Source organism: Octopus bimaculoides, chromosome 10 (genome assembly GCF_046866305.1).
Source record: "Octopus bimaculoides isolate indiv1 chromosome 10, ASM4686630v1, whole genome shotgun sequence".
NCBI classification, from domain to species: Eukaryota; Metazoa; Mollusca; class Cephalopoda; order Octopoda; family Octopodidae; genus Octopus; species Octopus bimaculoides.
In genome coordinates, this window is record NC_142937.1 from 32683130 (window position 1) to 32709592 (window position 26463).

Here is a 26463-nt window from a genome sequence, read left to right on the forward strand (position 1 = left end):
CATCAGGATACAATTTAAGACCATCCGTTATAGCCTGGGGAACAATAAACATGAGAGAGTGAGTACTAAACCCTGATAGATACTTACATACATGCTAAATTGAGTACTGATCTCATTGATAATTCTCTCCTTGCAGACAATTAAGTTGCTTAGTTGAAGACTTCTTTACTTCATAATTCTAATACTTTGGCTTACATACTGAATTATAAATCTGCTGTTCATAAAGGAAATGGTAAGGCAACCAGTAGACAATTAGCTTTGAATCTAGTTATATCTGAAGTGCCTTAGCTATTGAGTTAGTCTTCTGTAGTACTAAATGTTCAAATGTTAAACATATTTTCATATTTCAAAAGGATCACATTAATCCCAGAACCAAAGACTTCCTCTTTCTCTTTCTCAGAAATTAAGTTGACATTTAATATTGTAAACCAACTAATTAATGTCATCTATTGTAAAGCAAAAAGCTTCTACTCAACTGTTTCAAATCTTTTACATAAAACCATACTTAATAATGTAGGTAGCAGAATGGCAGAAGTGAAAAACATCCATTAAGCTAACCAAAATCCCCATATATCAAAATTAGAAAGCCTCCAAAATTGAATAGAACAATGAAATTTAAATTGCTCTTTATTATTAGTATTTCAACTGTTATGGAGTATATATTTCAGAACCCATCCCAAAGATATATTTATATCAATTTCTAATTAAATCATTTAAGAATAAGTACACATATATGTGCAAAAGTGTATGGATTTATGAGTACAAAAGAATTCACACCACATTTTTTTTCTTTTAAAAAAACAGACTTTATTTTCATAAGGTGAAATGAGTATAATCAATATGATATATTACTGGTATCAATCTTGATCGGATGAAACAAAAATGAGTCGAAAATGATTTGAACTTCAAAAAGGGAAACATTGAATTAAATATTGTGAAGGACCTGCTTCATGTTCTTATCTTTTTGGGGAACAATGTTGGAAGGGAGTTAACTTTTAATCAGATTTTGGCATAACAAAGGATAAAGTTATTTATTTTTCTCACAGTAAATCTATTTAATTGCTTATTCATGATGATATTTATTAACAAAGTAATCAGCTCTGTTGACCTCTGTGTTATATTCATGTACATTAGCAGAATAAGTGAAGTGAAAGAGCAACAACACAGACTCAAAACTCTTCTACAGAATATTTCCTTTAAATCAGTAAGCTTATCATTGTTGTATATTTGGCTGCAATGAATGTTTTATCAGAACATCACACATCATTGTAACTAAATTGACATTAGGGTAAGCTCACATTTAAAAACATTCTTCTAGAAACTGGTTGGCCCATATTTTTTATGAAGTCAATAAATTTCTCCAGAATTAGAGAGAAAAGGCTTAACCATTTTAAGTATTGGAAAATGAATAAAACTTCAAAGATTGCTTAAATTTAATTTAATAACCAAATAATTTTTAGGACCTATCTTTTAATTTTTCAATTACTGATAAGCTTAATCCCTATATCTATAAACACATAAGATGCACATGGAGATAAGACATGCCATCTTTCTCTAGAATATATTTCATGGTAGGGGAAATTTATTTTCCAACAATATTTATTGAAAGGAATAAAAATAAATCTAAATTTTGGACCATGCTATTTAGTTGATGTTACTTTAGTCTATGATCACAAGTCATAATAAAGCAGAGTATCACATAATGTGAAATTCCGAACATCTTTTAATAAGCATTAAAGAGCATTTAGTGATGACATGTAAGAAATAATATATTTAGCCAATGTAACATATATCAAATTATCAAAGTTGAAAAAGATACTGGCCCATCAAAGAGATGAGGGTTTGTATTGCATAAGCAACAAAGGCACTTAACTCTCAATGATTCAGTCCGCTTAGCTGTAAATTATATCATAGGAATTAATCGCTGCAGTAACTTTATAATTGAAGAGTGTTCAGTTGGCTGACCATGCAAAGCTCAAATTCTCTTCTTGAAAGCAATGAAAAACTTCTCCTCATATATTTTCTTGCATCACTATATGAAAAAGACTTCAGTGAACCAGTGAGAAACTACTTATTTAAAGTTTTACAGTGAAGCAGACATTGACAGGGAGACATTCGAGGATGAAAACATCGTAAAAATTTTTGCTGAGACTCAGAAAATGAGACAGAATTAAGAGAACTTAAAAGAGACAATGTAGCTGCTTATTTTGTTTAGGATAGTCACATTTTTGTCTTTAAATTCTTTGAAGTCTGAATATCCTCCATAAAAAAAAAAAATTTAAAAAAAAACTGAGGCGGGAGTGGCTGTGTGGTAAGTAGCTTGCTTACCAACCACATGGTTCTGGGTTCAGTCCCACTGCGTGGCACCTTGGGCAAGTGTCTTCTACTATAGCCTCGGGCCGACCAAAGCCTTGTGAGTGGATTTGGTAGACGAAAACTGAAAGAAGCCCGTCGTATATATGTATATATATATATATATATATGTATGTGTGTGTATATGTCTGTGTTTGTCCCCCCAACATCGCTTGACAACCAATGCTGGTGTGTTTATGTCCCCGTAACTTAGCGGTTCGGCAAAAGAGACCGATAGAATAAGTACTAGGCTTCCAAAAGAATAAGTCCTGGGGTCAATTTGATCGACTATAGGCAGTGCTCCAGCATGGCCGCAGTCAAATGACTGAAACAAGTAAAAGAGTAAAAGAGTATTAAAAGAAACCTCCATTTGGCAATTTGTTTTAATTTTGACATTGAAATAATTTTCCCCTGAGATGAATCCACTGAATAGCTGAAGCAAAATTTAATTTTATAGACACTATTAAATATTCCAGATAAATAATTTTTAAATATGTTAAATTTCCGTTGTATAAGAATTTAAACAAAGATAGTTTTTCCATATTTTTACAATATATTTCAATACTATTACGTTTCTATATAAAAATCCTCCTAAATTCAGTTATCATTACGTTGGTTGTTTTGGTTTGATTCTCCAATATTCTTCTGTCATCATCTCACTTAGTCTTGACTTTGTTCGACTAAAAGCAAAAAGTTCTTCTTCTCCAGTAAATATACTAGACTGAGCCAAATCACTGTGCTGCATAAATACAAAAATAAATAAATATTGCTTAGATAGACGTGCAGTTTCAGAGATTTATAAGAAAAAATAATGGGATGTTATGATATTCCTCATTGTCCATAAAATATTATCAACACAAATAACAAAATTATTTTTCATTGAAGGCCTGTAGCCAATGGTAATTATTTTATCCAACTTGGGGAAATGAAAGGCAAAGTTCACCAAGCAGAACTTCAGCATAAAATATAGTAGTGTGAAAATGTTAGCATTAAAACAGTGTGAACTGTAAACATTGTATATCATGGATACTGTATATTGCAAACATGTTATTGATATGTTAATGTTGGCATATGCTTTCTGTGTTTGCACATGACTAGGTATATAGATATTGTAAGTTTCCTAAGCTTGGTCAAGGTGACCAAAATAGTGAAAAGGAATTGATACAAATGGGATTCATTGAAGGTATTATCATACATTCCAAAAACCAAAAATTTTGGAACAGCTGCAGTTGGGAAATGAAGAGGTATATATTGGTGGTGACTATAAGGTAAATATTAGTCACAAGATTTGTTCAGACTTTTATCCAATCCCACATGTTGAATCTACCTTTTGCTGTTAGCTTGGATGAAATTTTGGATGAAAAGGTACTTATGTACTCTTCTGAATTAAACATCTTCCTTTACAGTGAATTCCACTAGTCAGTATTGGAAAGATAAAATGTATTGGTCAGCCTAACAAGAACATACAATGTATTCATAAATCTAGCAAGGCTACATAATATACTCTTCCTATAAGGAAAATGTATTATAGGAAAGTCATTACAGCAAGCCTATATTATTGTGGCCAAAAAGAAAACAGATTACCTTTGCACATTAGAAATTATAAAACAGATAACAACTGAAAATAAAATAAAATTTTCTATGTATGAGCTGTTATATAGGCAGTGAGAAAATAGGAAGTTGTGATGTTAATACTTTTCTTCATGATGAATACTAATGAGAGTTGCAGCTGGATTAACTATCCAAGAAAGAACTGTCTGTATCCAACTAAGCTAAATCTCTGACAAAAAGTACCTCACTATTCACAGTCCATTTCACATAACTTTAAATAGATTAGCTTACAATATTGAGTTAAAATCTCACCAGGGTTGATTTTTGCCTACAATTAGCAATAATTCCAGAGTGATATTAATCTAATGTTTAGTTTAAAGATGAGAGCATATGGTTCAAGGAAGAGTGGCTGTTAACTCTTGCAGTTCAAGTGATAGCATGGTAGCTTCCTTGTCATATACCAAGGTCAACTCAATCAACTATAACTCTTTCCTACAAACGTGTGGCCTTATATCATTAGAATCATTTGTTATATTCTAAGAAATAGATGGATATAAAGATGTCTTTCAAATTTGTAATCAAAACTTTCAGAAAAGTGATGTTCTTATCAATTGTTGGCCTCACTGATTGAGAAAACATGTAATAGGAAGATAATGCCTGTTACAGAGATTATAGGTGAATTGGTACTGAAAAGCCAGAGTTTACCCATCTTCTCTGTGTTTCCTCTGTTAGTCTTTTAGTTCCTTACAAAGTGGAAGAAGCCTTCATCATCATCATCATCGTTTAACGTCCGCTTTCCATGCTAGCATGGGTTGGACGATTTGACTGAGGACTGGTGAAACCAGATGGCAACACCTGGCTCCAATCTGATTTGGCAGAGTTTCTACAGCTGGATGCCCTTCCTAACGCCAACCACTCAGAGAGTGTAGTGGGTGCTTTTACTTGTCACCCGCACGAAGGCCAGTCAGGCGGTGAAAAATTAAATACTGATTATACAAAGAAGTACAAAGATTTCTCCAAGAAGTCTTTGTGTTTCTTCAGAATTGTTCTCCATCACATGAGCTACTGACATTTTTCAAAATTCAAGACATACTCACCGAATGAATCCCTAGATCATCCATCAACATACTGTGATCTTGTTGGCATTTCACATTGAATTCTCCAATATAAAATATCAGGGATAGTTTCACTTCAGCTGCTATGATCAACTTCACCTGAAATTGTAGAAACAAAACAAAAAAGAATGTTTAATGCTGTAAGTTTGACACTTGTTACTAGTCATTCCCAACTTCAAGGAATAATGTTCAGATGTGATAAGCATAAGGCTAATTTCTTCAGAAGGTTGCACAATTTATTCAATCAAAACCTGTGCATTACTAGCATTAATCACACCTTAACTTTCATCCCCTTACCCAATCACTTCTCCTAACAACTCTTAAATTGTGCCCTCTTCTGTCTGTACCGCAATTTATACAGATCTTCTCAGCTTTCTTACTGCATTATAATCTCAAGTAAACCACTTCTCTCTCATCTTCGTGGCACCACCACTCTCTCTCATTTCCAATACTTTAAACTAAACCCTTCCCCCAGTTATTTTTTAATTCCAAGCTATATCTCCCCAGAATTTGTTTCTTAACCACATTTTTCTCACAACTTTGTATCAATTCAATGACAACATCAATAACATTAATGTAAACCATATGGTTCTGAGTTCAACCCCACTCAGAGACACCTTGGACAGGTGTTTTCAAATGTAGCCACAGGTTCATCAATTCCTTGTGAGAGGAATCTGAAAGACAGGAACTGTGTAGAAGCTTAAAGTACATAGCATTATCATTTTATACTTGATTTTCATTCTGGTATTTGATTGGCCAGAATGTAATCATTTGAGTTAGTTGTTATTCAAGGTTACTGCACTCCTACATGAGCCACATGACCACAACTCACTTATTTGTTTCAATTTTTAGTGCAGTTTCCATAGCCAGATGTTTTTCCTAACACCAATTACTTTACAGTGTATTGAATGCATTTTATCATTGAATCAGCACTAGATAGGCTGTCCCATTGCTTGGAAAGGCTAAAGAGACCAACTCTCCTCTTTATTGTTCCTCATCATTTACCAGAGTATATTTTATGTAGCACCAGCAACTAGGGAGATTGTCTTCATTTATTCAAGGCAAACATGACTGAAAGGTGAACAGAAGAGAGAGTATGAGTATGAATGATGGTGGTGGTCTGTTAACGATAGCAGAAGTATCAGTGGATGTATCAAGAAAGACAATTTCATTGGTATGGATATGTACTGGAAATAAATGATCAAGTTAGGTAAAAAAAAGTTATTGTTCAGCCGTGGGTCAGCTTCATTGAGCAAACTTATAATCGGAGATATCTCAGATTGGAGCAGTTTGCTTTTAAGATCACTTTGTCTAAAGTACACCTTCCCTCTTAAGATAATAGGGTGGGATTTGAATAGCATTCAGGCTCCTTGTTGACTTGTGTAAAAAAAATTTTTGGTGTTGATTGTAGGGTTCTTTGGCCTACTTCTACTTGTGGTAGAAGGCTTTTAAAGAAGTATGTATTATAAAATTGAGAGTGCTGTATCTCTTAGATGAAACAGGCAAGATGCATGAAAAATTGGCATGTGACAGACATGTTTAACATATTGTAGTAGGAGAAAGTAAATGTTAAATCCACAAAGAGAATGATTATGTTTAGATTCAACAAATATCTATTATAAAGAAGAAAAAGAAGTTAACTTACTTGGTTATCATATAACGTATCTATTAAGGTGACAAATCGCCGTGCTGCTGTCCTGTTGTTCAAGGACATGGCTGGAACATTACGCAAAATAATAACATCAAAATGTCGACATATCTCTAAGTAATCTATGGCGCCAAGAGCCTGAAACAACAATGGTATATTGATAAGAAAACAATTATTTTTTGACATTTATGCTTGTCTTAAGGAGGAAATTAAAATGAAAGAGCTAGAATCTGCTCAGAGATTCACTTAAATGCCAACTAACCCTTTATTTAATGTTGCTCTTTATCAGGATACTTTCCTTTCATTAGTCACTGAGTCTTGTATTTTAAAGGAAGCAGAAACCAATCATTATAATATTCATGCTTTTACCAGGGACATGAGCAGTGTTAGTAAAATAAAATATCTTCAATTGAAATTCTGTTGCCACATTCATCATCATCATCATTTAACATCCGTTGTCCATGCTGGCATGGGTTGGATGGTTTGACCAGGGCTGGTAAGCTGAGAGGCTGCATCAGACTCCAGTCTGATTTGGCATGATTTCTACAGCTGGATGCCCTTCCTAACACCAACCACTCCAAGAGTAATGGGTGCTTTTACCTGCCACCAGCATGGGTACCAGTTACGTGACACAGACATCAGCCACATTGCCTCTGTGTGGGCCAACGCTCGAATGATGCTTTTCGGGGTTGATAAATTATGTACCAGTTGCATATTGGGGTCGATCTAATTGACTGGAACCCCTCCCCCATAATTTTGGGCTTTGTGCCTAGAGTAGAAAAGTATACAGTTACCATTCACAAATAACAATACATTCTTCAGAATCACAACTAAACCCACACAACATGTAATTTACACAAAATCCATCCAAAAAAATAACAACACATTAATTACTATCTGACATTTTTAACACCAACAAATTACACAATTTGCATTCTACACAAATGTCAAACAATACAGTATACTCTACATAATCACTGTCAGAAATCAAAGCACTTAGCACAATACAAAATGCAGTCAACCCCCAACATGATAATGCAACTCACATAGCACATTTCACAATAAACACTAAAATAATATCAGAAACAACAAAACAAAGCTGATTGATATAGCATCTAAACACATTTCTCGCGAAACAATCCTATGTACATCTCAGGACAAGGGTGGACATTCAGAATGTAATGCTTACTTCACAACACATTGCTTTAAAGGAAGTGTCCAACAGCCGTCCACATGTGACAGGTAAATGGAGATTTCTTCCTAATATTTTGAGATTACGAGGTTCCACATCTGGAAATAAAATACAAAGGGAAATTTCTTTTAAATTTTAATGAAATGAATTTATTTAAAACATAATTTAACACATCATATCAATCATTATTTTGAACTAGTATCCTGTTCTTGATTATTATAAACACAATGTTTTTACTGCTATACTCTCTGGCTTTTTTTAGGTACCTGTTGTATTCAATAATATTCTCAGAATTTAGAACTAAAACTTTTATTAAACCTATGGGGGAAGACTGTTCTTATTCCATTGTTCATATCAAGGATATTCACCATATTAATTATTTCAGTACTTGTGAACATCATCATCATTTTACATAAACTTTTTGTGCTGTCATAGGTTGTATGGTTCAATAAGATCCAGTAGGTGGGAGGACCAAATCTTACTCCTGTATCTCAATTTTTAGTAGGTTCTACAGCTAGCTGCCCTTCTTAACACCAACCATTTTGCAGTGTACACTGAGTGCAGTTTATCATAGCACCAGCACTAGTGAGGTTGTCAGGCCCTTAGTAAGACTGAAAGAGTCCTCTCAAACCCTGCATTGTCTCTACTCCATTCACAAACCTCTTTATATTATGTACTTGGTTTTTTTTTTTTTTTTTTTTTTACAAACGGAATGAGAACAATTAATCTGTGAGATTTAATAAAGTGTTTGACTTCAAACTTCAAGAACAATACTGAATATGACAGGCAACACCTGAAGAAAGCTTGTAGTACATTGGCTGAAACATTGTGATTATAAAAACGAAGATGAGAACAATAATGATTCCTCACCTCAGAAATTCAGACAAATCATATCAAATGTTAATTTAGCAGATTGTATTAAATTATAAAGAAAATGATCATAATAAACTAGTTTCAAATTATAGAAAATTAAAAGATTGTTTGTAGAGATTACATGTATAATTAATAATATATCAGTTTAGCTTTATTTCCTGTATACCAACAGCAGAAATCTTCCAAGTTTGTAAGTGTTTAATAACTCAAAACTAATTTAATAGTAGTACATGGTTTGTGAGTAAAAGTTTAAAAATACATTAAGGCAGTGAAAGATTAACAAAAAGTTAAGCTGTATAATATTAATAAAATGTTAGGTGTGCTTAATGTGTTAAGGAAATGTACATCTATATTTCTGTGTTTTATAATGTCTGGTAGAAAGCTTCCACGCATATTTTTTCATTTATAGGAACAAAAGTGCACCTGATTATGGCAACTGTATAGAGGTGAAAAAAACCCAACAAAATCTGATAACATACATATTTTTATACTGGTGGTAAATGACATCGCCAAAAGATTTTTCATTCAACTTAAGTGTCGCGCGATTTGAAATAGCTGAAAGAGAGTGGATTCCATTCTATCGAGGCAAAACAAAGAGCTAATGGCTACTTAAAAGCTAAAGGAGAAAGAGAGAGAGAGTGAAATAAAACTATTGGCACATTAAAATAACTTGGCAATTTTAAAGTACATCGTCTGCTTGAAATGATACTGTCTTAGAACTTGAAAGTTAAAATTTTGTTATAGACATATCACTTGCTACAACCTGTCTTAGTCTAGCTAGTGACTAGATCATAAATGTGTTTAAATTAAACTGCATGTGATTACTCAAAGACTTACCAGATTTCTGAGATTCACACAAAGAACTGAACACTTCATCCACTTTTGTTTCACAATCAGCTTCTGTGGTTCTATAAAATCAAAAGAAATTTCTTTATAGTCATCAGCATTTCCTTACTTTTCCTTTTTACTTCTATTTAACTTCCAATTTTCCATAAGAGCAATTAGTTATGAAAACTTAAACTCCAGCATATCACTGAAGTAATTATTAACTACTTTTGAAGAATAGTTTCTACCATTAACTATACAATACAAAGTAGAAGTGGAACCTATATGTCAGCTAAATAGGTTGAAGCAATCTAAGTTCATGTGTTTACTGATGTATAAAATGCACTTTTTTTTTAATGATCCAAAAATTACCACATGTCTAATGTGGCCATATTTCAGAAGGGTGACTGAGCACCATAGACAAGAAAAATGGAAGTCCACTAGGTATAATAATTGTTACTAATAGTAAAACATTGAAAATAGCCAGATTATCATAGACTGTTAACACAAACTTATGAAAAATTGCCTACAGTGCATCATAGTTATGTGGTGAGTTCCTATCATCTCATTACACCCACTTCCTTAGCATACATAATCTACGTCTGATAAGTCTTACATTATTGAAAGATTTTGTTACCTTTAATAAACATTTTTTAGCTATCTAAATGAGAATTTCTCCCAGAAAAATGAAATGGAAGTTAAATTTTCATCTGCCTGTTAGCTATTACTAACAAGCAGATGACAACAAAATCATAGCTGTGGTGCACCACCTTGATGGTTGGTCACAGTTACACAAAATATCATAGCCAAAGAATAAGTTTTACAATCTGTATGACAATTCTCTTGATCAAAATATTAACAACTATACTCAGTTGATGTGAAAGAAAATAAAGTTGAAATACGGTACTCTTATAATGCAAATCACTTATGATTCATAATTCCATTCTTTATTCCATTGTAATGCCACTATATTGTATTTACATGCATAAAATCATATATTCCCTACTGCAACAAAATCACTTTAAAATATCATTAAATAAATGTATGATGAAGCATATTAAATTTGGTTGTTTTTCCACAAAATACACATGTAAAAAAGGGGTGTGTCATATGGATAAGGTGTGTTTTATATGCTGGTAAATACAGTGCATGCCTTGTCCATAAAGAAGTTACTAATCACAGCCCAACAGCCAATCTAGAGGATGAGGAGGATTTTTCCTCCCATTTATTTAATGTCACAGAAACTGGATATAAGTACTGGATTCTTGTGTTTCTAAAAAAAAAAAAAAAGTTTAACTTTTTAGCTAGAGACCAAATGCAACACTTCCACAAGTTGATATGAACTCCCAACCCAGAAGTTGGAAGTACTCCACCATTTTATCTTTACATCTCCACTTGATCTTAAAAATTATATCAAAAGAACTTGATTTGTCAAGATGAATTTTAGGGTTATATTTACAAAAAACAAAAAAAAAGAGATTGATTTTTAGATAATGCACTTAGAGGAGGAAGGGAAGCACTCATAACCCTTTTTAGAGTTAATGGCACTTCTCTTCCTCTGTGACTAATGGAGGAAAGAAAGTGATCCTCAGACATAACACCCAGCCTGAACCTGCCCAGTGGATTCCACTAAAGGCACTCAAAGGTGTTCAACTAGGCAATGAATTTATTCTGTTCCCCAAGAACAAATTCTGTTTACCCAGTTTAACTCACAAGGTCTTAGTTGACCCATGGATGTGATAAAAGATACTTACCAAAGGTCTCATGGAGTGAACTCAAAACTGAAACCACATCTTAATTTAATAAAGGAAAATGAACAGAAAAACTCAACATTGGTATAAAATATTTACTTCAGTCTAAATCTCGTCACCATACTCTAGAGAATTGAATAAGATGATATTACGTACAAAAAATAAGTCTTCCCTTCGGTAATCAATTGTTTCATTCGGTAGTCTATACCTGAGTCCAGACACAATACATAACAAAAATCCTGTGAAAAACAAATGTTTAAAAGTGCCAAAAATTATGATGAATGGAACAATATTTGAAGTGTGATTTGTTGTATTAATTGTCAATATTTTGACACATGAGGACAGTAACATAGTACAAACAATAGAACAATGGCCTAAATGACATTTACACACAATCTTTTAAATAAAAATCTTGCTAATGTTAAAATTTTACTTGTCGTTCCATTAGGCATGTTAAATAAGTAACGGACACACATGAGGGTGGAAGTATATATGGTATTGTGAAAATGTAAGAAATCCATATTCTAACATATGAAGTTGGAAGAAATAAGGGATTAAATACCTTACAGTAGTCAATTTCAATTTACCCTTTCTGAGTTCAAATCCTATAAAATGCTTTCCAGTAATATATTCAGGTTGATTCAAATACAACTATATCGCTTCCCTTATAAAATTTAAGGCACTCTATTGTCTCTATCAACTTGCAATAATACTAATAACAATAATGCATGGCTTAATGGTTAGGGTAATTAGCTCAAATTGTATGGTCATGAATTCGAATCCCAGCAGTTTTTTTGTGTCCTTTAGCAATACACTTTATTTCATGTTGCTCAATCCACTCAGTTGGCAAAAATGAGTAGTACTAGTATTTCAAAGGGCCAGCCCTGTCACATTCTGTGTTGCATTGAATCTGCCTGAGAACTATGTTAAGGGTATGTGTATCTGTGGAGTGCCGAGCCATTTGCACGTTAATTTCACAAGTAAGTTGTTCCGTTGATCGGATCAACTGAAACCCCCAGTGTCATAACTGACAGAGTGCCAGTTAAGTTAACAATGAGATCAACAACAATAATTGGTTCACATTTTGGCACAAGGCCAGCAATTTTGAGGGGATGTGCTTAGTTGACATCATCAATTCTAGGACTTAAATGGTCCTTTATTTCATCAAGCTCAAATGGATGAAAGACAAAATTGACTTTGGTGGGATTTGAACTCAGAATGTAGTTGGCTAGAAGAAATACTGCATTTCTTCTGATGATCAAACAACTCTGCCAGAACATTAATAATCCTTTCTGCTAAAAGGTAAATTAACCTTGGTGCGATTAAGAACATAGTTGGGCAAAACTAAATACTGTAAAGTATTCAATAAAGTACTCATCATTACCTTCCTTAAAATAGAAGTGTAACCATTTATATCATATCAGGCATAATCCGAAGGAAGAATTTTTACATCTTTTTGAAAGTAAAATATGGAAAGATCAATTCTATGTTGTTTACCTTTAATATATCAATAAATGGTACAAAATTAGCTCGCTGAAGTCCATTTTTATAAAGATCTGTAAAAATAATGTCAAATAATGAGAAATATAGTAAAAATGATACATATTGAACATTATAGAGACAAACAGATGTGCGCGCATGCGCACACACAAAATATACACTATACAAAGAAAAGGAAAATTAAATATATTCAGTATTATGTATTTAATGAGGGCAGGTTTGTTCTTTCAACAGGATTGTCCTTTCAGGTGTCAATGCCACACAAAAATCACCTGTGCTGGTGCTGTGTAAACACACCCATGCCAGCACTGTGTAAATGCATCTATGCTGCTACTGCATAGATGCACCTATTCTGGTGGCGTGTAAAAAGCACCCAGCACACCCTGTCAAGTGGTTGGCGTTAGGAAGGGCATCCAGCCGTAGAAACCTTGCCACAACAGACAATTGGAGTCTGGACAACTCCCAACTGACTGGCTCCATGTCAAACCTTCCAACCCATGCCAGCATGGAAACTAGATGTTAAACAATGATGATGATTTGTTAAAATGTTCAGAAATGAACATCAAAAAGTGATGTAGGAAGAGTAAATTAATTCATAACATGTTGAAATTCTTTTCTATTCTAGGCACAAGATGTGAAATTTTGAAGGAGGGGGCCAGTTGATTAGATCAACCAACCTCGAAAGGATGAAAAGCAAAGTCAACCTCGGCAAAATTTGAACTCAGAACATAAAAACAGATGAAATAACATGTTGAAATTCTACAAATTAATTACAGTGTTACTTAGCAGTTCTAAATATTTGATGAGGAGAATTTTTCCAATATACAGGTTTCCAAAATTTTCTTAAAACTATAACACTGACAACCATCATAGTGTTGGTGATAAGGTATGAACCATCCACCTCTAATTAGTCATAAAACAGTTAGTCAAGCAACTGCCTGTCAACCTAGCAATTCAAATCCTAGTTTCGAATGGGTTCACATCATCCTTTATAATTAACCCTTTTGATATCAACCCACCTGAGACCACCTTTGGCTCTGTGGCATAAACATTTTGTTTTCAAGAGTTCTGAATTAAAATCTTCTGTCAGAACTCAGTGTTAAGTTATGATCCAAACACCAGTTAATAATGACTAAGTTATTTTACTAAATACTTCATTATTTTCAAAATTAATTGAGGTAAAGATAAAGTATGTCAACAAGAAATATGGTAGTAACAAAAATGTTAAACAAAAAAATATAGTAAAATAAATAAAATTGGGAGAAAATGTAAAACTCAGTTCCAATGCATTTGTTTTCTGACATACCGTCTGGATGTCGATTCGAAGTAGCAACTACAACAATTCCATTATTGAAAAGTTCAGTAAACAAACTCTTCAAGATCATAGCATCTGCAATATCAGTCACCTGAAATTGTTAAAAATGGTTTATTTAGTATTTTATGTAATGTAGTATTTTTTTTTTTTTTTTTCTTATTGGTCTTCCTTGAGAAATGAACTACATTCCTGGTCTTCATAGGCCTTCTGAAACAGGTGAGATTGATGCCATTAATGTTTTATTGAACAGCTGCGTTTTGAGGGAAACAAGAGAAACATATGTAACAAAAGAATTCCAAAGGGTTGATCTTCTTAGGATAGGCTGGATATAGTGGTTTGTGTAGAGCCTGGGGATGGTGATGCATAATTTGGGCAATGGTAAGACAGGAGGCAAGTGAGTCAAGAATACCTGAGAGGAGAGATGAGACTAGGAACAGAGGCCACAATAGTAGCAGTAGAAAAAGCTTTTCCATCATCTCAAATCTGTCTCCTTTAATGAACACCAGTACATCTTTTGTAAAGCCAAATCCTACTATTTTAGATAGGGACACATTAGATAATGTGCTTTTGAGTCCCCTGTACAAAGGAAAAACAGGATGAAAATGATCACAGGATGTTGGAATGCCGAGGACTGCTTATTTAGAGATGAGCTAGGTCTAAATGACAACAGTGTTTCAGCCAGTCCACTGGAGGGCTGAAACTTCCTTGCTTTCCATTTCAAGTAGATGATGAAATTAACGAAGGCTTGGCTGAAGAGGAAAGTATTTTTCCTCTGGTCTTTCAGTCATGTTCACTATACAGTTTTTTTCACCAGGGCCACCAAACAGGATAAAACTGGCTGCACTTCTTGGCCAAAGACAGCAAGTTGCTTCTAATGTTGGACATGGATACAGGCAAGGTTGGGTGGTTAAGAAGTTCACTTCACAATCTAAACTAAGTTTAATCCCACTACATAACATCTTGGGCAAATGTCTTTTCCATAATCTCAGGTTGACCCAAGTCTCTTTGAATGAATCTAGAAGGATGGAAACTGAGCAGAAGCCAGGTGGAAGGATTGCATCCGAAATTCAAGGATCCAACCATGTCAAATTGTTGTGCTGATTCAGCTTGGGACATGGGTTTGTGGATTTACTCAGTCAATTACTCATTAATTTATTGAGCTAGACATTCAGTCGATCAAACAACTGAATACTTGCTATTGAAGCTTCCAGCAGTTCACTGTAACATCACAAGTCACCAGTGATCAGACACTGATTACAAGCATGCAGAATGGTTCCATTGCTCTGCACACAACACAAATACACTGGACTGACAGTACTTCAATACTTGTAAGTTTATTCCAAACTGACAATGCTCTCTGTAGCACTAGCAGGGATTTCTGAAAGTTTTTTAAAGCCCTGGGCTGAATATCTTCTTCAGCAGGGAAGAGCTAATGCTTAATCCTTCCCTAAGAACATTGATGCTCTTACTCAATCAATAATCCTCTACAGCAGTGGTTCTCAACCATTTTTTTACCTATGGGTCCCTTTGATTCCTATTTTACTCTGGTAGACCTTAAAAGTCCCATTATATTTATATACTTAAATATTATAAGGAATGGTATCAGAAAATGTTGAAATATCTTAAGCGTTGTAGAATTATAATCAATTTATTGGATATAAATTTTAACAACAAAATATTATATGGACCCCTGAGGGGCATAAGGACTCCAGCTGAGAACTACTGCATTATCTGACTGGTAGAGAACTGTGAGCACTTGACAATATTCCTGATGCCAGGCACTCAATTTTAGTCCTTGGTAATGCAGGGCTACAGCACTATTCAAGAGATGATTTATGGAGGCACATACCTGACAAAGACAGCTTTAGTGCATCATCACCCATGGCACACGAAGTTTTTTGCGTTGGCAGTAGATGGACGTTCTGACCAGAAGAACGCATTGCTTCCACAAGAAGTGAAAAAGCAGATGGTGCAGGTCAAACGAAAACTAAGGCAGAGTATGGTAGTCAGAGAACAATAAAGAGCAACTAGTCTAAAGGTAATAATAATAATAATAATGAATATTAACACAATAAGATGTCTTACTTGAAATTCATCGAAACATAAAAGCCAGGTGTTGGAGCTGATTTCTTTTGCAACAGGAGGAATTGGGTCAAATGCTTCTGATTGATTTATATTCCTCTGTTTAGGCATCTCTTTCTTCACTTTATGAATTTCTGAAATAATCAGTCAATGCATGTATATCTGAACATGTAAATGGGAGAGATGTAAGTATATATTATATCACTGTTTTAATGTTAGCATGATAGTTCTTCCTTTTTTTGTTTTCACACTTATGATATTCTTATGTCATTAGAGCTGGAGGATGTCCTATGACCCCTTCAAGTCAACTTTCATGGTCAGCCCTCATTTTATAATATACATATTGTATTCACTCAAAATACACAATTGTACCCAATGCACTGGCTGAAGCAGTTCCTTTCTCAATATACACAAGTTTAAATTCTTCACACTTCAAACATGTTAAATATTGTCAGAGTTGCTTCAACCAACTATGAACTGTGAAAAGAGCAGCATGGTGACTATTTGGATGTTATTTATGTTTTCTTTTTTTTTGGGTTTACTTTTACTGGTTTCATTTGTTGAACTGTGGTCATACCGGGGCATTGCCTTAAAGGTTTAGTTAATCAAATTAACTTCCAGTACTTATTTCAGTCTGTTACTTATTATCTCTATTTCTCAAAGAGCTAAGTTCCTTTTTATGGAAAGTGTTGCAACTTGATGCACCATTTTACATGTGTATACACACATAAGTATATGAGAGGTTTCTTCAGTCTCCATCTATTAAATTTCACTCACAAAGTTTTAGTCAATCTAAGGCTTTAGTGAAAGTCATTTACCCAAGGTAACACACAGTGGGTTTGGATCCAGGTTGTAAAGTCAACATCTCAATAACATTGCTATACATACACTTATCTAAAGAAATACAGATCACAACTGACAATAATACTGACACAGGAGAGGAGAACAGAATTAAGTGACATTGATACTTTTCTGACAGACATTAATTACTGGAGAATGTGAGGTAAATTGAAGTCAGGGTGGCAAGCCTGATTTACTTAGAGAATTGAGTGCATTAATTATATAACTAATATTTATTTTATCAACTTCAAAAGGATGAGAGGCAAAGTCAACTTTAGCTAAGTTTGAACTCAGGATATTAAAAAGCAAACTAAATACAATAATATATTAGTCCAATATTCTACTTTTTCTGACAATTCTCCATCCTTGATGATATTTGTTTATTTTAGATGGATTATAAAGGACCTACATTTTAAAAGAAGAAGCACAAGATAAAATAGCCATACTTTTCCCAAAGACATCAGCAACATAATATCTTACTGCTGACATAAACAAGAAAACCATAAAAATTGACATACTTTTATGGACATCAAGCATGAATTCATGAAAGTGTACCCGGAGTTTCTTCTCAATCACACAGTTATTGTGGAAGAGATCCATCAACATGGTCTTACCACAGCCTAAAGAATAAAAAGAGTGAAATGTACATTATCATTTATTTTTTAACAAGAAGAACTGAAATGAGAAAAAAAAAATCCCAGGTCCTGACTGAGCAGTCTGAGATAAACAGTATTCCAGCTATGAGCACATACTATCCTTTTTGTCAAGCACAGTGCATCCAGAACTAAAAATTATTCTCTGTAAAAACAGGTTTTTTTTAAAGGCAGAAGGGTGTAATGTGAAAGAGATTTGACTGCTAATTCTAGTAAGTTGAGTAATGATGAAAAGGTTACCATACTGACCTGTGTTTAATCTGTTGATGCAACAAGTAAAGAAGGCAAAATTGTACAACAGAAATGCAGGCTCTAAACTTACAACTATCAATTATCATTTTAGAAGACTCTTGACTGCAGCTAACACAACAGTCCATTTAAAAGAAATCATCATTGAAGTAAAAAGTAACACGAAAAACAAATAAAAAAAAAAAATTCGCACCAACCTACCAACATCTCCATATAAATAAATGCCTCTGGGTGCTTTTTGGTCATTTTTTAATTTTAATATCTGCAACAAGAATTTGAAAACATATTGAAGATTTGCAAAACCGATTAGAGAAAATATCTGAAATATCAAACAAAGAATGAAGTCTCTTTTAAAGTGAGAATAAAGGAAATTAAGTTGAGCAACAGCTAAGACTGATTAAATTATTAAGTTCATCTTTTTAATTTGAATTATTACAGAAATTTTCCTTGGTAGAAAATCACTAATCTACTGTAGATAACTTCTGTCAGTGAAGATTAAACTCACTATCACAGCAGCTACATACAGTTATGAACCAATCTGCTCTGTTTTCCATCCTACATACAGCAACCAAGTGGGATTCTTGAGAGCCAAGAGTATGGAGTATATTGCAGTACTGTTGACATCAGAGCTAGCTGTCAGTACCATATCAATTCAACTATCCATGTACTTATCCTTTGAAATACCTTTAAAAAAGATAGAGGTGATAGAAATGGTATCTTATCTAAATAAAATAAGACAAGCAGGGCAATGCATCAGTTGTCAAGAGAGCACAATCCAATATCTCTGATACCTTATCATCATAAGCTCAATAATCCAGTAATGCTGCGTCTTGTCCTGATTGTGGGGCTCTGGTTCAGGAGTTCCAGGGTTTTGATGAATGTGGAACCACCTCTTAGCCACTATTGTTCCCAGATCTACTCTGACCCAAAGTAGTACCACCTGTCAGGGTCTCAGCTATGGGTTAATAAGCATATCAGAGCTTGCCTACCTATGCATGTAAAGACTGGATCTGGCAGACTGAGCAGAAGAAACCTTCAAGTTTCAACAGAAAAGTAGGCAGCTGCCACAATGCATTGTGAAGTGCAGAGAATAAGATGAGGCTAGTAAGACATCTTGGTCATCCACTACATCCATTTCCATCCCCAGTTGTCTTAACCTGGTCTTGCCACTGGATTGAAGATGGTTACAGATGAGAGAGTGAGGGTGATGGTATGCAACACTTATTCACTTTAAACAAAGTTATGCAAGTCATCAGTTATCTTTAAAGACAACTAGATGGGCCTTCTTGCTCTGATAGATGAACATGAATACTATGTCATACATACCGAAGCTATTATATGAATGAATACACTATAACTGAAAAGATTAATTAGACTAAGATAATGACAAATTGAGTGCAGACATGGCTGGGTGGCTAAAAATTTAACTGCACAACTACGTTTTCAGGTTCAACCTCACTGCTATGCAACATCTTGGGCCATCTTTTATCATAACCTCAGGTTGACCTGAACCATTACAAGTGATATCTGAAAGATGGAAACTGTGTGGAAGCCTGTTGGAAGGACTATTTTTGTTTTATAGGTGCTCAATTTAACATCAATACTTGAACCTTGGATGCTTTTAGCAGAATCCACTCTGTTGCAACCATTCAGACTAAGTTTCCAGTCTGAGGATAACTCCCTCCTATCAGTTGCAGAGGCCACGAAAAAGACTACGGGTGCTACTCTTCTGCCTCTCATTAGGCCATAAAAAATGTATTTAATAGGAAAGATTGTTACCTTTTGAAACCAAGTAGAAGTCACTGGCTTGTAGTCTTTTAAGTGGTCATGCAGTGATTGTAAGTTTCCAATAACGCTAATTTGGTGATCATCAGCTTTCAATTGTCCATATTTGCATCGATCATAGTAGGTATCCAGTAAAGGTGAGTTCTGTTTAGTGGAATTACATCTTGTCAGACAGTAGAAAACTTTCTTTGCTAAGATAAAATGATACAGAAAGATAAGTATATATAAGTACATAATACTAGGTATGGATATCACTAGAAGAGCGGAAATACATGCATAGAGTAGATATTATCATTATTATTATTATTATTATTATTATTGAGTGAGAGAGCTACACATGCCATTAAAGTGATGCTGGTGTACAAATATATGAAGCCCAATATACCCATTATGACTACATGTCTGATAAAAATACACTAGGCTCATGTATCACAACTATATGTGCACAACATGATGTCATATCAAGATAAACAGAGAATGACCTTGCAGGAGGGGCCCAGTGAGAATTTTCTTCAAGTCAAGTAGCTCATCTTGCTCAAAAGGTACCTGAATAAGGGTCATTTGAGGATGATGAAAGAAACATCACTGTTTCCAGAGGTGAGTTATTCAAACCCCAAAGAATTCCTCTCAACACATAGCTATAATGATCCCCAACTATTCTTGCTCATGATCTGAGATGCATATATCATCAGCCAAATAAGGGACATACTAAATGGTTAAGATCAAGCAACTGACAAGCAAATTTGCAATATTGAACAGACATTATTACTACCATTTTTCTCCCAAAAAATTGAAAGTGCAGCTCCTCTCAATGAATGACCAGTTTTATTCCTGTTGGGAATCTTTCTCTCCTTGTCTGAGTGTGTGTGTGTATATATATATATATATATATATATATATATATATATATATATATATATATATAGATAGATAGAGGGATATATGGATAGATAGATTTACAGAAAGTTAATTATATGGCCGAGCATAGTGACCAATGGTTTCACATCCATAAAGCGCTCAGCCTTATAGACGACTTATCAGACACCAGTTATATGTCTGCAGCCACTGGAGTCTGACGGGTCGTTAATAAGGCTAAGCGCTTTATGGATGCGAAACCATTGGTCACTCTATGACCAGACATACAACTTTAATACATCACTGCTCTAACGTTTAGAGTCATCATCTTCATCATTGTGCTTCTTTTTCAGATATATGATCCACTGACGTTCTATATATACATATAATAATTTAAGTACCAAACTTTAAGAAAAAATAAATACTGGAGTTGATTCGTTTGGCTGAAATTCTTCGAGCCAATGCCCCAGCAGGGCCATAGTCTAATGACGCATAAAAGATAAAATGAATTATTTGGGAAGTTCATTCGTAATAACGATATAGTTTATCCTCTTTCCTACCTAGGAGATTACACGTGGCCAAGTTGCAAGGATGCCGGTGCCCTCCTTCTTGGCTGAAGTAAACATAAATCGACCCAACTTGGTTACGAATTGATGTTTTTATTTACTTTCTTTCTTTCTTCGCTCATGTTTGTGTTTTCTTCGGTTTGGGATTTGTATTTTAATGTGGTTTTGTATCACTTATGTATTATATCCATACGTGTTATATATGTAATAACATTAATCCAATATATATTATAAACTCGGGTATTAATTTGATCAACTTGCAATGTCGAGATCAAATCCAACCATTAATTAATACCAGGTATATTCCGTTGTTGAATCACAATATACACAGAAAATCTTTCAGAAATTTTTTTTCCCATTCCAACACCTTGTTGAAACCAATTGTATTTACATGTCACTATATTCAGGTACAACGTAAACTTAAACAATGCGTCATGTACTGGTAATATACAAAGGTTCGAGTATTTTGTCCATTCCTTATTCATACAAAGTCGAAATGAAAAGACCTTGTACATCACTATTACGTAACTTTTTAAAGAAATACAACAGAAATAATAATAATAGTACTAGTAGTAATAAAGCAGACGTAGTAGTAGTAGTAATAATAAAAATAACAATCCTTTCTACTAGGGCACAAAGCCTGTAATTTGAAGGGAGGGGCAAGTCAATTACATCGCTCCAGTGCTCGACTGGTACTTATTTCATCGATCCCGATAGAATGAACGGAAAAGTCTTATTAACAATAATAAAATCGTAAATACAACCGACAAATCAACAAGCAATTTAAAGTAAACAAGAAATGATTACTAACAATTTTATCAGTGAAGTCCGAACCTAGGAAAGAAAATAAATTAGATAACTTCCAAGATGCTTGTGTCAACTGATAAATACAGAAAAGGAAAGATCAATCTACCTTGTGGCGTGAGTACCACACCTATGTGAGGTCTCCGAAAAAGAGTCCAATACAAGTGATGGATCGGTGACATGGTCATTCGGAGACTTTGTCCGACGAGGTTATCATGTCATTCAAATGAAGGGCGCCATAAGTCATTCTGTGTTGGTGCACAACAAGGGGAAACAACTCTGGATGGAAGCTGTATCAGCTTTCCTGCTGCTGCTGCTGCCGCCGCTGCCATGGACAGTCGGATGTTCCGTATCAAAGGATGGTTATGTTGATATTTGAGTACCAGAGTCGTCGATAATCATGGCAGTTGTTTTGTTAAACTTTGGTGATAACTATAACATTTTGGTTTATATGTATGAATATTCGATTTTTCTAATTAACGGCATCATTGAAAAATGCACATGATGAAAGTTGCTGGGGGTATGAAGAGGTACATAAAAATACCAAAATAACAGGAAATAAGAAAATTGTATTTATCACTCCCCAAATTTTATATAGGTCTCATTACTTTTAATATGTACTATATATTGTAATCAGTGTAGTTCCCAAATGCTCTTCTTAATTTCACAAATGTTGTACATGTATGCATTCAAAACAACCAAAATATATGCATATTTACATATGGGTACATGATCTTAAAAACAGGTTACATACATTTTCTAAAGGCTTCCAAGGAACAGCAAGTTTAGTTTATGCAAAAGTTGCACGTTTACAACATATGTGCACATTCTGTGCAAAAGCTACATATGCACGTAATAAGCATGCATTATTCACATTCACTGTGAAAGTTCCTAAAGAACTATATGTCTTATATAGACTTCAGAAGACAGTAACACACCTTGGCCTTCTGAATTTGCAATCTAGTTTCAAATTATTTGTTTTTGTTCTGTTTAAACAAAGAAATACATGCATACTGTGTAATAAGGAAATAGGCTAAATTTGAATACCTGATACTTCTCAGTAAGGTGAATATAAAAGATGATAGAGGAATATAGAAGAATATATGAAGTAGAGTAATTAATAGTGGAATAAGGGATATATACAAATGCATACATTGTATTAAATATATATTGATGACACATAGCATAATATATACAGTCTATTGGAGTATTTCAACTGATCAATATGTAATCTCTGTATTGTTCTTTTCCATGCCCTGAAGATTTTCTACTCAAGATATTTTGAAATGCAAACTTATATATTTATATGTGTTTTGTTATTTAAATTGGATGTGAAATGAAACAATTGTAGGTAACAATATTAATTTATACCCATTGGATCTCTCCATTTTCAAACTTAATATATATATATATATATATATATATATATATATATGTATATGTGTATGTGTGTTGATTAGATTTACCAATGAGAAATGGGAGAAAATTAATTTCATCATCAGGATGTATGAACATAAAAATGTTAGTTGAGCATGATGAACCAAAGAAAGTGGCAGAATGAACTTTCAAATACAAAAACAATCAGAAACAACTCCAGCTGAGGCTAAATAATTTGAGCTTGTGTCAAATGATTTAGAAAGTAACTCATATAAAGTGGAACAAATTCAACAGCTTCAATTGGTTTAGTGTTACTTATAAAAATAAATATATATACAAAAACATGTAGTGTATTATATATACATATATATTGCTGATTATAATGATATGTGAAAATATTTGGCTAAGCAAGAAGAGGTGTACTTTGTGAGAAAGATTTACTGAGGTCACACTGCCTCAAAATTGAAATTTCAAAGGTCTTTCAACATCTCAACATCAGTTAAAAAATTTACAAATAGGAAGACTTAATAGATGCAATTGAGATGGCATTAAATTAAAATTGTCGTCAGTGTATCATACAAAATTAGTAGGCATGATACAGAGGAATCATCTGAAATAAGCTCTCTTCATTGATTTCTTGTGTTAAAAACAATATATATTTTTGTGATAGGGGATGCTTAGCAAAACTGATTTCCCATAAAGGAATTGCTTCAGATGCCTGAAAACAACTAGATGGAAGACATGACCAATTTATTGCATATAATACTTGATGAAACAAGCTTCCTTATTGAGACAACCTGTTCATTCAGCACCTCTGTGCTGTGATGAAAGAGTTTCAACTAGTACAGGCATAGGAATAGTTGTTTAGTAAGAAGTCTACTTCTCAACCACATGGTTTTGGGTTCAGTGCCACTGCATGGCGCCTTGGGCAAGTGCCTTCAAATATAGCCCTGGGTCAACCAAAGCCTTGTGAGTGGATTTGGTTGACGGAAACTGAAAGAAGTCTGTCGAGTGCGTGTGTGTATTACTGTCTTGCATGATAGTTGTAAGCAAGTGTCACCATCATGCAAATGGTGCCCTTCATTTCCAATCTTCTTAGATGTCTGGTCATGGGGAAGCAGGTGAAGGCAGGTGATAGGATGGGCATCTGGCCATAAAAAAAAACTATCTTAGCATATATCATCTGACACATGTGAGTATGAAAAAGTGGACATTAAATACTAATGATTTGTTTTGGTGACACCAGTGTCTCAGGTGTACATAGCAAGGATGTGATGATGAAAGCTTGGTGGAAATTTCCAAATCCTCGCTTGACTAGACTTGTTTCTGAAGTATCAAGTATCCCAAATTCAATTGCACAGTCCTCAAGTTGATCTTGCAATCCATATATAGTGTTAGAAGCCGCACATGACTTACCTGGAACAGGTATAAACATCATCTTAGTTTTTTTCAACTTTACTGCAATGACAAATGACCGAGACCTTTGGCAATATGCCATGCTTGAGAAGACCCATCAAGCCAAGTGAAATTGTAGCTGTGACAGATACTGGTGTCACACAACTGGTACCTATGCCAGTGGCACGTAAAAGCACCTATTACACTCTTTGAGTGGTTAGTATTAGGAAAGGCATCCAGCTGTAGAAACCATGCCAAATCAGACGAGTCTAGTGCAGCCCCTCAGTTTACCATGCCATCATGGACAATGGACATTAAATGATAATGATGATGATGATAATAATATTGCATGTCCAAAAGTAATAAGGCACAAAAGAAAAGGTCTATTATGTACTGAGTATCTTGCTCTAAATGAGCCACAAGGTCAGCATGTAATAAACTAGACTTTTTGAAATGATTCAATTTACCAGTTGTGTAAAAGCAGACAAAAAGAGACCTAAACCACAATCCTGAAATGCATGAGCAATTACAACTATAAAGTAAATAGAGATTAAAGTTAGCATAGTTATACCGCTTACTTAACATCAATATCCACCAGGACTGTTCTGGCAGAGCACCATTTTAGTTGAAGCAAACTTCCATATAAGTCTATTGTTGGAAAACCTACCAATAGACTTAGGTCAGAGCCCCAACTTAACCAGGAGAATCCTGGTTAAGTTGGGGTCCTGACATTTTATTCATTGTGTCAAGGGCTTTCATTATATTAACTAAAACTTGATAAAAAGAGTAGTCTTTGCTCTATGCTTTCATACAAAGTGCATCACAAACTTTTTATTTGATACCCAGTGTGCCACAAAAGCTAAAAGACTGAGAACTACTGGCTTAGTGAGTAATTTGAAGAAATGAGACATTGTGTGTGTGTTTGAATGAGTGTGTGGATGATTAGTGTCTTGTTACCATGTAGACGAGATTTAAAAAGCAGAAACTGCAGAAGAAATTCATTAAAAGGTTAGTAATCGGCATTAAATGTTCTTATAAGAACTGTCAGTATTTTTTTAAGTGGTGCTGTAAATAGCCCTAACTGTTTTTTGTAAGCATTGCTATAAGTGATGTAAATGTCACTGAAAGGACTGTTAAGTTTGTAACCTATGTTCATTCCTTGTGTATAGCTGTTACAATTTACTTACACCACTAACATGTTTAGAAAAGATATGTTTCCTTTCCGCTACAAAACTCACAGGTGCCATTGACCTGACACCAGCATCAGTCACGACTACGGTCTCACTTTGCTTGACAGGTCTCAGAAAGATATACAAATAACATCGTCTGCTAGATGGAATTCCGTAAGTGGATAAATTTGTTTGATTAAAATTATAGAATATTTCAAGCTTTAAAGGATTTTTTATTATTAATTTCTCAAAAAAAAAAAAGGAAGTGGTTGTGATTTACGTAATCGGCATGAAAAACTACATCTGCGTAGAAATTTTCAACAAAATCGGAAGAGATAGTTTAAACAAAAAAGATCCACGATAATTTTAAACATCTTTTTTTTGTTTACTTTTTTCTTTTATTTATTGGTAGATGCGTGATCATCGTCAAAGTTGACAGGCGAACTATTTTCATGTCAGGTACCATTGCATCTTGGTCATCGCCAGTTGATTAAATCGACTTGAGTATTTGAGTGGTATTTTCATTTTATAAACACTCATGGAAAATAATGGACATACTTATCCTT

At 34.1% G+C, this 26463-nt stretch overlaps 1 protein-coding gene across 1 annotated transcript; it reads right to left on the reverse strand.

Annotated features, from left to right (window-relative positions):
- Positions 1-781: 781 nt before the first annotated feature.
- Positions 782-22262, reverse strand: LOC106874543 (AFG1-like ATPase). The gene is made up of 13 exons (XM_014922312.3): positions 22066-22262; positions 19726-19922; positions 18148-18208; positions 17563-17664; positions 16208-16338; positions 14114-14213; positions 12805-12863; positions 11464-11546; positions 9569-9639; positions 7856-7956; positions 6664-6804; positions 5001-5117; positions 782-3091 (listed from the first exon to the last, which is right to left on the reverse strand). The coding sequence occupies exons 1-13, from the start codon at positions 22142-22144 to the stop codon at positions 2960-2962; spliced, it is 1374 nt and encodes a 457-aa protein (XP_014777798.1). The 5' UTR covers positions 22145-22262; the 3' UTR covers positions 782-2959.
- Between the last annotated feature and the right edge of the window lie 4201 nt (positions 22263-26463).